Below are 14,369 nucleotides of genomic sequence, written 5' to 3'. Positions count from 1 at the left end.
AGCCTGTGAGCCAGCCATGCCACCACGCCAGCTCAGCTCAACAAGCATTTTGATGGATACCTGACGTTTCGATGGATACGGAGGGCGCCGCGCGATCTGCATAGCCATATTCTCAAGTTAATGCCGTCCCTGAAAATCATCACAAACATCGACACCGAGTCGTGGAGCTGGACACGTAACAGTGCTTAAACTCCGGTGGTATTGGTCAGCGAGTATTCACTGGCGCGTCAAGGAGACTCTATCCATCATGCGACGAGACCTTGAGATCGAAGCTTGGGATCCGGGTTTTTCAGTCTACAATAGTACAGGGTGACAGGCAAACATGCAAGGTACTCCTGCTCTGCTATTGTGACAGTCTATCCAAGGACCAGCCAGGCTGGAAAGGGTTATGGATGTCTCTATTTCTGTTGAGGAGGGCGTGTCTGAGGTAACAAACCTAGGTAGCTCGTTCCTTATCATTATCACCGGGAACCCCCCAAGAGCCATGAGAACGTTGGAACGTGTCTGTCTGACAGCCAGCCCATCCAGCTATCGCCGTTGCCTCTGACTCTGGTTCGTCTTCAGTCTCTGGGAGGGAACCAACCGCTCGTCATGCCCCCTCCATCACCCTCCTTGCCTTCACACCACCACACTTCACTCGTCTCTTCGATCATCTAACTTGGCATCACGATTGAAACTATGACAATCTGACACCCGAGAGCCAGTTCGCAGTTGGCACTAGTTTAGACTCGAACAAGCAAAGCACTGCACAGTGACACAAACCGTCAGTTTGATAGGTTTCTGGGTTGGGGTTGGTTGAACAGCTTCGCTCGTTCTCGCTCAATCTCGCTCAATCTCGTTCCCCCCTCCCCCAAAGACAGGAGCGCTATGGCAAACCCGTTACCCAAGTTCCAAAGCACCACCCTCGCTCGCCTTCGCCTACCTTACTGCTTACCTCCCGTACGGTGCCCGCCTTGGCAGGGTCACGAAGCTGCTTCATCGCAGTACCCGACCACCTCGAGAAAACCAAGTGAACCACCGAACCTGGTCCAGACTCTAGAGTCTTCTTTGCTTGAACGTGCTCATCGCATACACGTGCCCTATCCTTGCCCTCTCTCCTCCTCTGATGGAGTTGGGATACTACGTATGTCTCTCTTGTCTCCAGCGCCTCGTTTCCTGCCAAGTTTAGATAGAGTGCTGGGCCCACTGTCACAGTGAATCTGCAAACAGCAGCCGTTCCATCTCCACAGAACGCAACTAGATTGGCACGATTGGCACGGTTAGAAGCTCTCTCCGACTCCGCGGGAAGTCACTGTAAGTGTCAGTCCACACACCACATCACAGAACCCGAATCCAGCGCCAGCAGATCCCAGATCGAGAAGCGGTGACGGTAACAGCAACAGCAGTTTACAAATCCCTGAGAGGAGATTTGGGGTAGGTTGGCAGGAAATCCATGCCACACCCGCGCCATTCCCCTCCCGTCGTCAGCTCACGCGGGCCCCCCGCAGATCGGGGCGGTCTGGTGCCAGACTGCTGCTCTTGCTTGGATTTCCATTGTATAATAGTTGGAAAAATAGTGCCACTACGGATACTCATCCGCAACATCCACCAAGCTACAGTCAGTCTTACGATGGAGTTCCCCCCCTCTACTTCGTAGTCTACGTGATCTTGCCTCGCGACTCTTAAACTCACTGGAAAGTTCGCCGGCTCTTCTGGGAGCTAGAAGGACAAGGCAACTGCATCCGCGGGGAATAGACTGATTAAGACTCGCCTTATGTGCATGCGTGGTGGCATAATAGCGTGCACATCCATGGGGCAGAATGCCGACACGTACATTGCGTCTGCGTCTCTTCTCTCCCCCACTCAACCAACCAAAATAACCATGACTTGTTCTCCCTGGGCCCCCTGCTGATCTGATTGGATCCCTCCTCAACAATTACCAGGGGGGCCATCTCACTCACTCACTCAACTCACTCATACGGCCACAGCAGTACTCCGTATACTCTTACCACAACATTGGCAGCTTACAGGCCCAAGTAGCTTTCTAGATCAATAGCGTTATACTACCATGAAGTCAAGTCGAGAAAGGATGCGGAAACGGATACAAAGTGCCTGTTGGCAAGGGTACCTCACCCACTCCCGGCACCCGGCTCTCGCCCTCCGCCAAAGGCCATGCCATGCATACTGGTCCTCCGCCGTTCACCGGACCTCCGGGTACATTCACCTCCTTCGTACCTCTTACACGGACGACGGGCGCGACCTGTACTTTGACCCCGATTCCACGTTTCTTAGCAACGCATGTACCATTTTTTTCATTCTCATTCCCTCGTAAGGTTCAGATAGGATGCAACTCTTACCGTTTACTCAGTCACCGTACCACACACACACACTCACCACTTCCACCAGCACAACCGCATCCGCCGTCCTCATCCCATCCCATCCCCGAACCCAGACCTGGGACCGCCCTTCTTCACACACACTCTCTCTCTGTCTCAATCTCATCCCACCGCTCACTCCGTCGCATCTCATCCCATCCATGCCCCCTACCCTTCTCCCCAATCCAAATCTGTCCAAACTTGTTAGCCCGCCCACCCCGGCCAAGTCCCCGTTCCAGTGTTCCAGTTCCAGTTCCGGGGGGGTTTGCCAACTTGCCAGAGAGGGAGGGTGTGTATTTACGCCCTGTGTGCATGGAGTGTGTGCGAATGCTTGTGTGGTAAGATAGCGCGCGTACGGAGTATGTGTGTGAGGTGCAAGGTGTGAAGTGTGTGAAGCTCTGTCTCTGATCTCTGATCTCTCTCCCGCCCTTCCCTCCTTCCGTGCGTTTGTATATCTGCCGTGCAACTCCCCCCTCCATCCTCACTCTCGATTCCTCCATCCAACCGTCCATCAACTCTACTACATCTGCCGTCCGTCCGTACAAACGCTCTTACACTACTATTCAGCAAGCCTGAATAAATCTCACTCTCACTCTCACATCTGTGTTCACAAAGACAAATCGACCAACTTCCACCAACAAGCTTCATCAACTATAAGCCTGGTCGGCACTTGAACCCCCAAAACCAACAACCAACACATCGGAAACCACCAACAAACCCCCCTAAAAAACCATCACCATGTCGCGCATTACCGCTCCCGTCGCAAAGCTCACCCGCTCCATCAACTCGGCCGCCACGGCCAACCGCTCCAGCGGCCTCCTCGAGTCCCACTACAACGTCAACCACGGCGCCGTCCTGATGCCAAAGTACGCAGAGCTCCTCCAGAACCGGAGCACCCGCGAGCACGACGTATGTTTCCCCTCCCATTCCGCTCTCCAACTTCTCTCTCTCTCTCTCTCTCACCGAGAAAGAAGGCTGGTGGAGGGCGAGAAAGAAGCTCTTATTGAAACACCTCCAAACTAACAAACCACAACAGTCCGCCCGCACCCTAAGCACAACCCACCGCCCAACCCCGCAACCAACCCGGACCTCCCCGTCCGTCCGCCAAATGCAAACCTTCTCCTCCTCGGCCGCAACCTCTTCCGCAACCACCGCCGGCGGAATGGACTTCACAACCCTCCCCCTCTCCTACGACCCCGCCCCCAGAAACGAATTCGCAGGCATGCGCATGCCCCTCCTCCCAGACTCCTTCACCACAAAACACCAGTCTCTCTACGAGCAAACCTCCTCCGCCGCGGCCGCGGCCGACGCCCTCCCGCTCAGCAAGCCCGAAATCTCAATCATTGCAGCACACCCCGAAAACGTCACCACCGCGGCGGCCTTGACTGAGATTGAGGGCTTTGGTGTAGATGGCGTCGAGCTGAAGTGGGCTCACGACAGCGAGGCCGCTGCTGAGGTTGATGCGCACCAGCCTGGTTTGAGAGATTTGTGGAAGGGTCTTGTTGATAACGTTGTTGGGTCGTCGCAGAAGCCTGCTTTCTAAAAAGAAAAAGCTGTGAGCTCCGACGAGGTTGAGGGATGATGTGTTACGATGTGAGACTAAACAGCAAAGCGGATGATATTACCTATGTCATGTAGTATGTGGACTTGCTTGGGAAGCAGTCGAGACAGCCTTTTTTCATTTTATTGTTGGTTACATGGTTTTAATTGCGATTCAGTTGGTAGAAACACCAACTTGACATTCACAATCGCGTACGAGTAGCATTCAGAAAATTCAATGGCTCAGATTTGGATATTGCTTAAGCAAGTCCAACCCAAAAATCACGTTCACGAATGATTTGCGAGAAAAAAAAAACATCGTGACGCTTGGTGCTTAAAACTTTTGATTGCCAATTTGGTATCGTCCGGTACCGTACACTCCTTTTCGCGGATTTGATTCGCGATTTCCATAACATTTGCTTGCAGCTTGGTCCCTGAGAGCCCCGAATTCATCGACCTCCTCTTAGTACATTACACAGGTATCCATCCTGGGGCGATGACATCTATTTGCCATCTGCCCCTTACGTCCTGTGCTCGATTGCCTTGCGCACTACACCCAAATACATCATCCAACTTGTCCCAAACCCTGGACACCCTTGCCTACATTTACCGCTTCTTCATGGTCGGGCGAGGCTTGCACTCATCCGCTTGAACTGGATGCAGCATGACCTTGATGGGGTACGCCTGCGTGTTGTGCTGGAAGCCCTTGGCCCAGTCATAACTGATACCGTATGCGAAGATGGATCCAGTCTTGTTGAATGTAGTGGCCGTGATGCTGCCGCCGACCTGGGGGTAACCCTTGAGACGGTGCTTGGCATCCTTGTCCCAGAAGTGGAAGGTTCCGTCAGAGCCGGCCGTGCTGAAGGTGCCGTGAACGGGGTGGAAAGAGATGTCATTCACAGCGTACACGTTGGTGATGTTGTTAGCAGGAGGGTCTCGGTGACACTTGAATGAGAAGTTGGAGCTGTTGATACAGTGTTAGCCGCCTATCGCGCTTCATCCGCGTGTTCCTCGAATTCGAAACTTACGAAGCATCCTTGTCTTCGACATACTGGATCGCGCAGCGTCCCTCGATACTACCAATAGCGAAACCGGCGGCGTCGGCGAAGCAGCTGACGACCCTCGTCTGCCACTTGAGGGGGCTCTGCAGGGTCTTGTAGAACTTTGTCGGGTTCTTGAGGTCCACCACGTTGATATACCGGTCGGCGGTTCCTATGACGAGAAGATCGTTTCGCACGTCGATCGTGTATACACGTTCCTGGCAAGCCAGCGACGCCGCGGGTGTCGGCGAGCGCATGTCCCAGTACTTGACCGTCTTGTCCCAGGAGCCCGACACGGCCATCGGGGTGCCGGACGACTCGAAGAAGCGGACGCACTTGACGGGCTGGTCGTGCTCGCCAATCTTGATCGTCTGCTGGGAGCCCAAGTCGCAGAGCTTGACAGCCTTGTCGGCGCCGCCAGAGAGAACCTTTGTGCCGTCCTGGTTTTGGAAGTATTAGCTAAAGTCGCCTGTATGGGGAGAGTATTGATATCGTACCTTGGACCAATCGACGTTGAAGACGGGACCATCGTGTTCGTAGGCGTGCCGTCCCTCGCTCTGCCCATTGGGTGCAATCTCGTATATCCTGACCTTCTTGTCCCAACTGGAGACTGCCAGGAAGTCGCTGGCCTGATTCTGAGCTGGAGAGAAGGCGAGATCGGAGATGCTGTCTTCGGGCCGGTTGTTGAGAGCGACGTCCTGCTTGAGATCGCCGACCGTGTTACTCGACGAAGCCGCTGATGCGGCGCCAAAGAGGCCGGACATTGTGTCGGTGTGTCGTCGGTCGAGCTATGTGTCTGTGGTGTTTTTTTGCGTGGATGGTTGTAAAAGACGGTTTCTGGTGTCGCACAGAAAGAACGCTTGATCCGGTCGATCAGGATGTCTGTTGGAGAGAATTAGTGGCAGCAGAGGCGGGCGGCAGAAGCTTCAAATAGCTGTTCGAAATCGTCACCGAGTGAAAGCTCCCCGATGCGAATTCCAGTGCAGGCACGAAGGCAGTCGCGATGCGAAAAGTGATGGCCGCCTCCCATTGGCCGAAAAAGCCACAAGGCTGGGTGCCTGACGTGCCGAGTACCTTCCCATCCCTTCCCGGCGCCTAAGCCACAGTTCGGAGGCAGAGGAAGGTGAGAAAGCCCAGGTCCCCACAACAAGCCACAGCCACGCAGCCCCACCTTGCAGCTCCGAAACTTTTTTTTCTTTATAAAAAAGACTGTAAGCTTCGCATCTGCTCTCTTCCCTTCTTCTTCTCTTCAACCCCCCTCGTCCGACAAATCGCCATCGAAGCTCACAAACGGAGATTTCCTTCGCGGGAGTCTCAGCTGAAAGCTTTGGGAGAAAGTCCCCGGACACACGTTACTTCCTTTTTCAGGGAAGCCAAAACGCCGCGGAAACGCGCCGCCATAGAAGCACAGCGGCTGACCTCCAAGACCTGCGTTCGGACACAATGGGCTCTTTCGCACCCCGCCCCGTCGCTACATCGTTGGTTTTCTCTACCTGTCGAGACCCGAGTCTCAGCTTTCCAGGACCTTTTGGATGAAGATATGAGTCCGCGCCTGGGAAGTTGGAGCTTGGGATCCTTGGGATGGCTGGGGGAGCCTTTGATGACGGGGTGGCCGTTGGGGAGGGCTCGCTTGCCGGGCGAATTTAAGGGTTCGTCGGAGGGTCTTTCGTCGAGATCGATAGGTATGCGATTGCCCGTCCACAACCTCTTTACTGAGGTTTGGGCGTGTTACTCGATGGGGCTTATTCTTGATGCGAGGGGGGTTCAATCCAAAATTTTGGATTTTCTTCTGAGGGTTTTGTCTCCATTCTTCCTTGCTGGTCCGCAAAGGGGCTAGACACCTACACTCTGGACTTCGTGGGAAGTCTTTTCCGTCTATGATGCCCTGGATCCAACGAAATGATTGGGACACACAGTTCAAGTTCGATGATGATTACCAATAGAGTCAAGCACTGACGGTGAGAGGCCTTAGGGTCCGCCAATCTGAGCGACAAAACATGCGTTATGGTATCTGATGAACACTTGGAACTTTTTTTTTTGTCATTTTAATTATCGATGGACTGAAAGGTCCGAGAGATCTCACCTCTCCCTGTGGCTTAAGTCATAGGTATATATAAAAAGCAGAATAGAAACAAACATGAATATGGTATATCTGAAAGCCTCGTCATAACGTGCCCTGCGCCGAATCTCTTCCACGTTTCATACATAAACCATCCATCCGTAAGGGGTGCAAAGACAAAGAACTCCGTAGAAAAAATGCAAATCATTCCAGACATGGGTCCCATATATCGTTCCATCACATTAGCCCACCAAGCACAACCTTGCCGATATTGGCCACCTCCGTCTTGATGTGCGACCTGCTGCTGTCCTCAAACTCCTTGACGACGCCCTGCACGATAATCTTGCGCACCTTGGCGTCCGCTTTGGCAAAGAGCTCCGCCACCGGCGCCGTCGTCTCCCTCGGCGTGGGCACCAGGCTCAGCACCCTCGTGTAGACGTCAATCAGCACCTCGCACAGCGTCGCAAACGTCTCGTAAAAGTCGGGCTCGAACGGCAGCGACGGCGTGAGCAGGTGTGTGTACACTTCGCCCGGTAGTAAATCGTTGTCGCTTGACGCAAAGGACATTACGCTCGCGCTCGCGCTCGACGAGCCTCCGATGCCGCCGTAGCTTCCGCCGCTCGCCGAGTCCGAGTCGAGAGGGTATCCGATATCGTTGGCGCCGCTGGCGCTGCGCCGTGACTTGCCGCCTTGGCGACGGAACATGGAGGGGAGCCTGGCGCGGGAGAGGGAGCTGGTGGAGGTGCCGCCCTCGCTGTGGAGTTGTTGAAAGGACTCGAATTCTTGGAGGAGGTTATTGAGGCTGCGGAGGAATTCGATTGGGGTGTTTGCGTAGAGGTCGACGATTGTGGGGAGGGAGAGGCCGAGGAGGAGATAGTTTGTTGCGCGGCGGGCAAGTTTCCGCGATTCGAAAGAGGGCATGCGTGCGAGGTCGGGCTTGTCGAAGAGGATTGTGTTGAACCAATATACTCGGCCTTCGTGTCTGTTGAGGTTCGTAGTTAGCAAGCTGGAGACGCAATCATATGGAGAGGGTAAAGCACATACGCTTTCCGTAGGTAGTCCAACGTTGATATCCTCTTATTCGCAATCTCCTGCATCTGCATGTGCAACACGACAGACTCGCTCGACTGCCACATGTTGGGATGTGTCGCGGACGTGGGCGGTGGCTGTAGGCGGTCGCTGGGCGCCAGGCTCGTCGAGCCGGTCTGGGTACGGCTCAGCATCCTGGAGAAGCTGTCGGCGGAGGCGGGGCTCTGGATGTTGTCCGCGTCGCGGGTGATCTTTGCGGCGGCGGCGAGGGCGAAGTCGGGGAGTGCGGGCGGGACGTTGCGGTCGGTGACTACGACATTGCCTCCTCCGCCGGAGCTGGAGCTGTTGGCGCGACGCTTGGAGGAGGACGACGAGGACTTGTTGGGCGAGCTGAAGGAGGTCTTGCGGCCAAAGGAGTTCTTGCGATCCTTGATGAGGACGTTGGGGCCGGAGGACTGCGGTTGGAGAGGCGGCGGGAAGAAGGGGGACGGCTGTGGTGGTGGTTGAGACTGGGACTGTTGCGGTGGTTCGCCTGAGGATGTGCCGGGACGGGATTTTGAGGAAGACGAGGAGAAGAAGGAGGAGGAGAAGAATGGCGCATTGGCGGTCGTGGGAGGTGGTCCGGATCGCTGCATGTCTTTGAGTTGGAGGGGGTGGCCTGGAGGCTGAGCCTGGGCCTAGCTAGGAGGAGTGTGAGAGAGGAGGGCTGGACGGGGACGGGAACGGAGAGCGGGCGGGATGACGGGGGATGACGGTGTGGTTCGCCCCAGGGAGGTGGAAGCACGAGGAGGAGGAGGATGAGGCGTTGAAGGGAAGGGGTGTCAGGGACCAGGTTCAGGATTCCGGCGAAGGAGGGCGGACGAGGGGCCGAATCGATCGGCGAGGGTGGTTTCGCGCGTGGTCAGGCCAGGTTCGAGGTAGTATTGGATCCCGAGGCGTGGGCGTGCGGCTGCGACTGCTGCGTTGCGATTTGCGTGGGTGAACAATGCGACTGGAAACCCCAGAGTGGTGGTAGATGAGGGAGATGGAGTGTGCGTATCTGCGTTGGTGCGCCGAGTGCAGCTGAATTGTCTGCTTTGCTTTGCTTTGCTTTGCCTTTCGGGTACCTTGCGCAAGTAAGGTAGGGTACTTTGCTGAATGAAGTCTGCAAGCCAAGGATGGAGTCAATGGAGTTGCTAAATCCCCTTGCCTAAGGTAAGGTACGGTACGGAGTACGGATACAGAGTTGAGCTGCGTTGCTTTGGGTACGCGGTTGGTGGTTGCGTCGTGCTGCGCTGCTCGTCTGAATCCTCGTCGACGGGATGCGAACTTGCCAAAGTTCACCCCTTGCTTGACACTATGACTTGCTTTTGCAGCTTATGGCTTTCGTCTGCCCGGTCTCCGACTCTCCGGTTGGTCGATTGCAGGCCACGAGGCCACTTTTCCCCCCTTTGCCACGGCCCACGGGTTTGCTGCTAAGCAGATGTGGTGGTGTGCTGCTGCTGATGGATGGGTGCTGCAAGGCGGAAGTAGGACCGGTTGACTGGACTGATACCCAAGGTAAGGTAGTCAGTCACTGGTGACTGGACGGCCGACGGGATCTTGTTGATCTCACTCCCTCCAGGCTTCCAATCGAATGGGTTGAATAGATGGAGATGGATGGCACACGCAGGAAAACCGCAGGTTAAGATTAGCTCAAGGCCCCTGGGATGCGGCACTTGACGCAGAATGCGATTCGAACAGATTGGGGCTAGTCGTCAGCCTGCAGGTTGAGTTTAATGAAGACTGGAGAACGCGGAGCTTGTTCAAAGTGTAAAGACGTTGCGTCGTTGCGTCGCGGCGGGTTTCGTTGGAGACGAATTGAGTTGAGTTGCTTTCAATGCTTGAGGTAGGACGGGGACATGCGACGGTGTGTGATACAGAAAGAGAGGATCGTCCGCTGTATGTATCCGTACGTATTATGGGTTGTATTTGTTTTTGTTTTGTTGCTGCTTCGGAGTGGGAGAAAGTGGATGTTAAAAGGCGCCGGGATGATGTTCAGCGACGGCCGGGGGGGGGGGTTGATTTTCCAGGCAAATCGAAAACCCGTGAGCAAAGGAAAGTGTCCAGGGAAGGATTCCCAGAGGAGGGATGCTGTGCGTGTTTTGTTCTATTCTTTTCCCCCTCTCGAGGTTCTTCTTCCCTCCTTGCCGGTGTGGGTTAGGTGAGGGGATATTTCATGTAGCACAGAACTACAGAAACAGAATAGGTACGGATTACACAGACAATCCACCTGACCTGACGTATGCGCTTGTAATAGCGATTATCCGCGGAAAATGCTGCACCGTCCGTTCGCAGCTGTGGTTCCTTTCTTTGTGTAGCCGACGATCTCAGGGCACTACCTCAAAGTGCTAGGCAGGTATTGTCGGTGCTTGGGACTGTAAACTTGGCGGTCGGGTGCTTTCTGAGACCTGTTTTGGCGGGGTTCGGAGGTTTAGAAAAAGGCTAACAACGTCGAGAATGAGTGATGAAAAGATAAAAAGGGCGCGTCTGGAATTGACTCGGGCAGAAAATAATCCCAGACATGCCAGACGATACGATGCAAATAGCTGATGCTACGGATACTATTCGGAGGACGGAAGGCCCTACCGCCGTCCAGGGCCTGACTGATCAGTGATCTAATAGCAGTTCAACATAGGTGCTCCGTGTCCAAGCTGCGTTTATCCCTGTGAATGTTACGCCGATCATGGTTCGCCATTTGCAGATACAAATGCTCTGCTGGGTTGCCTACTGTTTGTTTTCACGGTGTTTCCCCAACTTGCCCGAAAGAGACCCTTCCAGTATTCCGAACATCTACGAAAGGAAGGCACTGGATGATGCAAAAGTTCGCATTTCAAGCTCTAGGTGGCTTCATAGAAAGGATCTAAACAGCTGTGACGGGGTGGGGAATGCGCCACGAACAGCAATTCGTCAAACTACAACTCACAGCTCAACTTGGATACCTACCTTGGTTATCGCGTCCGAGTTACGGAGTACACATCGAAGCAAAGCATCTGCAAGCCACATGAATTTGCGACACAGATATTCTACAACGAATAACAAGTCCACAACCTCGGGGGGGAAAAAAGAGTCCAAAGAGCCATGGCTGCACGGGAAATGTTCTAGGGTCAGCTTACCCAACTCTTCCTCAGCCGTGCTAACCCCTACGGTATGGAAGCTTTCCTACCCAGGTGGTTTACTAAATAAGTCTGATTCCATCGTGAAACTTTCCCCCTCTCTCTTCAACAACCCCTTGCCCACCTCTCCCACCCATGTACAACATCCGAGGGCATCGATAACAACAACAACAACAATCTCAATTGCCTCACGATTAATATCAAGCACGGCAATGTTGACGATTGGCCCATCCCCCGGGGTCAAGCAGATGATCTGCTCCCGAGCACCCACAGACAACACGCCGTTGCTTCTAATACCAGAGTCTACCCACCGCGCAACGCCCAAAGCGCCGACTTAACAGCAGCACATACCCTCCCTTGAGTCCTTGACCCTCCTCCTTTCCCTCCTCTCGAGAGCCTGTGTGCCTCTTCCTTCCCACGCAGACCCTGAAACATTCCAGAAGCTCGAGTCCCACGTGGTGGACGGACGCCCCAGGCAAGAAAAACACCACCCTTGAATGAGGTACCACCACCACCGCACCATCGCACACCACGCGACTGGGCTTGTTATCCGAATGGCTACCTTGGCTAGTAAGAAAAAAACGCCATCTTCGTCTTCATTAAAAAGACTACTGTTGCAAGCCGAAATAACACGCTAGAGAAGCACTGATCAGTGATCAGACACAGGGTTCTTGTCCTGCAGCCCGGCTGGATGAGACGGAAGAAAAGATGAGCCCAAGGTCGATCAGCCGCTTTCCCGCACGCTACGTCCCGCGATATCTAACGCTCTGGTTGGACAAGTTGGTGGCTGATTTGAATATCGTTCTACGCTATCAACTGGTCTGCCTCAGAAGGAAAACCCGGTGGAGGCTCCTTCGAGGCGCAATCGAACGAGCCTGTCACGGCCTCTCTTGCTTACAATCGTCATTACATTACGACTATCAGGTTCTATGTTTCACCACTACATCCAGAAGAAGCCTTCATGAAATCTTCACGCAGCCATAAGCGTGGCCGCCGGGATCAGCCCCGACGAAGCCGTCGTCGCGCAAACGCACCCCTGGCCAGCAATACTGGTCACGGGAGGGCTCGTACATGTCGAGTACGGCTCATGCGCCACAAACGTCGGCTGCGGCACCGGCGCCACGACCTCGGCCTTTACAAACACGGGGATAATCTGGCCCGTCGACAGCCGGAAGGCGCGGTGATTAAGCGCCTTGAGGAGCTTCGTGATCTCACCCGAGTGACTCGTGATGCTCAACCACGTCTTGTCGTCGCCGCGGAAGACATCGTCGAGGATGGCCTTGGACCGCGCGTCCTGGGCGTCGCTCGTCTCGCTCTCGTTGCGGCGCCAGAGCTGGTCGTATTCTGCGAAGCCAGGCTCGAATTGAAAGGTAGGGAAGGTGGAGGCGATGTACGTCTTGTTGGAGCGCCAGTTGCAGGTGTGTACCGTCATGCCCTCGCGGAAGCCTTCCTTGACGACGGGGATGAAGGGATGTTCGTCGGCGGGGATGGCAATGTCGCCAAAGGTGATGTTGGCGGTGTAGCCGCAGCGGATTAGGGGGCTGGTGTAGTACGACTCAAAGTAGGGCATCTTCTGGGTCGCGTACCGGTCCTTGAAGTAGGCGTTCGCCTTGTAGGCTTCGTTTGCGCCGGCCGGGGTCAGGAGGGGATCGGCCCAGCGAGCGGTGGCGTTGCCGTCTTGCTCGGCCCAGTAGCACTATCGTCGTCGTGTTAGCTGCGGTGGTCTTGTTTTCGGTGGTGTTGAGAGCATGTTCTCACGTTCCAGGCGGGGGTGCCGTAGAATGACTCGGCGGCATTGTGCCAGCCCTCACCGTGGCGGCCCATGAATAGCAGCTTGTACTGAACGCTGTCGCTCTTGCGGCAGCCAGAGTTCAGGTACTGGACCCAGTGGTCGAAACGCTGCCATTGGGTCTTGACGCCTTCGGGGTCAAAATGCTTGTCAGTTGGGTACGTCCGGTTGATGAGACCAAAGTTGACTGCGGCCTGTAATGCGTTGTTAGTGAGAGATTTGCACCGAGATATTTCTCAGAGCCGGCAAAAGCCTACATAGTCGAAGCCGGTCGGATCAGTACTGTTGTCGTCCTGCAAGAAGTACCCAGGAACAGACGTGTACTTGATGTCCTTTCCCTCGGCCTCTGGCCAGGCGGCGAGGGCGAGAGGCGCGAGAGCGAGGAAGGTAGACAGTACGAGACCCTTCATCTTGCCGGAGGCGATTGTCGAGAGAATGTGCAAGAGAACTGGAGCTGGGGAGAGCTACATCGCAGTGTCGCATGCGGGGAGAGCTCTGGATAAATACCACCGAGATGGAGGAGACCGACGATCCCCGCTCCAACATCCCAGTCGTTTTTCGTGAACCATTGACGCGCCATGCCGGGGCAGATTGCCTAGATGGAGTGCCGGTGACTCGCCAGGCTCAGATTCGAGATGTTGTCCGAGAAAGTTGGTATCCGGGGGACTGGAAAGTTGCGGGTGGTTAAGATGGTGATCCCTGGCAGTGACCAATGGATGGACATTTCGTCACACGTGGGCGCCTTTTGATGGCCAGGTTCCTGACAGCAGATGAGACCCAACCACGTTTCTGTCCGTGTTCCTGGAAGATCTCATCAACTTTGATGGAGATTGTAAATGTTGGAATGAGGCTCATCCATGGGATATTGCCAGTATTGGAGATGGCTCGGCCAGCTTACGTCGTCAGGCGTTGGTGGACATGTCATCCCCAGCCATAGCTTCTGGGGCGCATCTCTGGCGCATTGTCGCTTGTTCAAGTTATGAGGTAGGCAACTAAATGATAGTTTAGTCTCGAGATGGGCAATGTTCTATTGAGATGAAAAGGAAATTCAAGACAACAAGCTAGCGAATACTGCGGTAGAAGCGTTAATCCAAACGTTTGTCAAAAACACGTGCCAATCCGTCCATCTGATGTTTGTTTTTTGTTGGTGCTAGAGGGGTGCAGGGGAAGAACCGTTGGGACGGGAGGATTGACAGCGGGCAACGGCGGAAACATGTGAACCTGGAAGGCTGGTGGGAGGAGCTCACAGTGGACAGTGGACGATTCACCAGAAAAAAAGGCCCCGTGAGCGCCGTTGCGTCGCCCGGTCCGGCCGCTGGAAGCTCTGGTGGGTCTCGGCTATCGCAGTGGCGCTGGAACCTCGCCAATCACACGGCGCCGCTACGGGAGCGGGACATCGCGACCTGAGCTACCTTACGCCGTCCA

The 14,369-nt window shown here is 54.8% G+C and overlaps 5 protein-coding genes across 5 annotated transcripts; 1 reads left to right on the top strand and 4 right to left on the bottom strand.

Moving 5' to 3' along the window:
• Positions 1 to 3,092: 3,092 nt before the first annotated feature.
• Positions 3,093 to 3,897, top strand: BDP55DRAFT_729027 (uncharacterized protein; the record flags this gene model as incomplete). Its single annotated transcript, XM_060579517.1, has 2 exons — positions 3,093 to 3,263; positions 3,391 to 3,897. The coding sequence occupies 2 exons, from the start codon at positions 3,093 to 3,095 to the stop codon at positions 3,895 to 3,897; spliced, it is 678 nt and encodes a 225-aa protein (XP_060429254.1).
• Positions 3,898 to 4,213: 316 nt separating this feature from the next.
• Positions 4,214 to 5,936, bottom strand: BDP55DRAFT_704432 (WD domain-containing protein). Its single transcript, XM_060578005.1, has 3 exons — positions 5,431 to 5,936; positions 4,922 to 5,373; positions 4,214 to 4,857 (listed from the first exon to the last, which is right to left on the bottom strand). The coding sequence occupies exons 1-3, from the start codon at positions 5,695 to 5,697 to the stop codon at positions 4,500 to 4,502; spliced, it is 1,077 nt and encodes a 358-aa protein (XP_060429253.1). The 5' UTR covers positions 5,698 to 5,936; the 3' UTR covers positions 4,214 to 4,499.
• A 1,293-nt stretch (positions 5,937 to 7,229) lies between these two features.
• On the bottom strand, positions 7,230 to 8,215 carry BDP55DRAFT_534682 (uncharacterized protein; the record flags this gene model as incomplete). Its single annotated transcript, XM_060567874.1, has 2 exons — positions 7,230 to 7,974; positions 8,037 to 8,215. The coding sequence occupies 2 exons, from the start codon at positions 8,213 to 8,215 to the stop codon at positions 7,230 to 7,232; spliced, it is 924 nt and encodes a 307-aa protein (XP_060429252.1).
• A 3,910-nt stretch (positions 8,216 to 12,125) lies between these two features.
• On the bottom strand, positions 12,126 to 13,354 carry BDP55DRAFT_553147 (phosphoglycerate mutase; the record flags this gene model as incomplete). Its single annotated transcript, XM_060569265.1, has 3 exons — positions 12,126 to 12,851; positions 12,914 to 13,138; positions 13,202 to 13,354. 3 exons carry the CDS (start codon positions 13,352 to 13,354, stop codon positions 12,126 to 12,128), a joined length of 1,104 nt encoding a protein of 367 aa, XP_060429251.1.
• Positions 13,355 to 13,446: 92 nt separating this feature from the next.
• BDP55DRAFT_161004 (uncharacterized protein) lies at positions 13,447 to 13,949 on the bottom strand. The gene is made up of 2 exons (XM_060565678.1): positions 13,843 to 13,949; positions 13,447 to 13,704 (listed from the first exon to the last, which is right to left on the bottom strand). Exons 1-2 carry the CDS (start codon positions 13,867 to 13,869, stop codon positions 13,540 to 13,542), a joined length of 192 nt encoding a protein of 63 aa, XP_060429250.1. The 5' UTR covers positions 13,870 to 13,949; the 3' UTR covers positions 13,447 to 13,539.
• Positions 13,950 to 14,369: the final 420 nt, after the last annotated feature.

Source organism: Colletotrichum godetiae (assembly GCF_030913485.1).
Source record: "Colletotrichum godetiae strain CBS 193.32 chromosome Unknown BDP55scaffold_22, whole genome shotgun sequence".
In the NCBI taxonomy this organism is placed as follows: Eukaryota; Fungi; Ascomycota; class Sordariomycetes; order Glomerellales; family Glomerellaceae; genus Colletotrichum; species Colletotrichum godetiae.
This window is presented reverse-complemented; position numbering and strand designations above follow the sequence as displayed.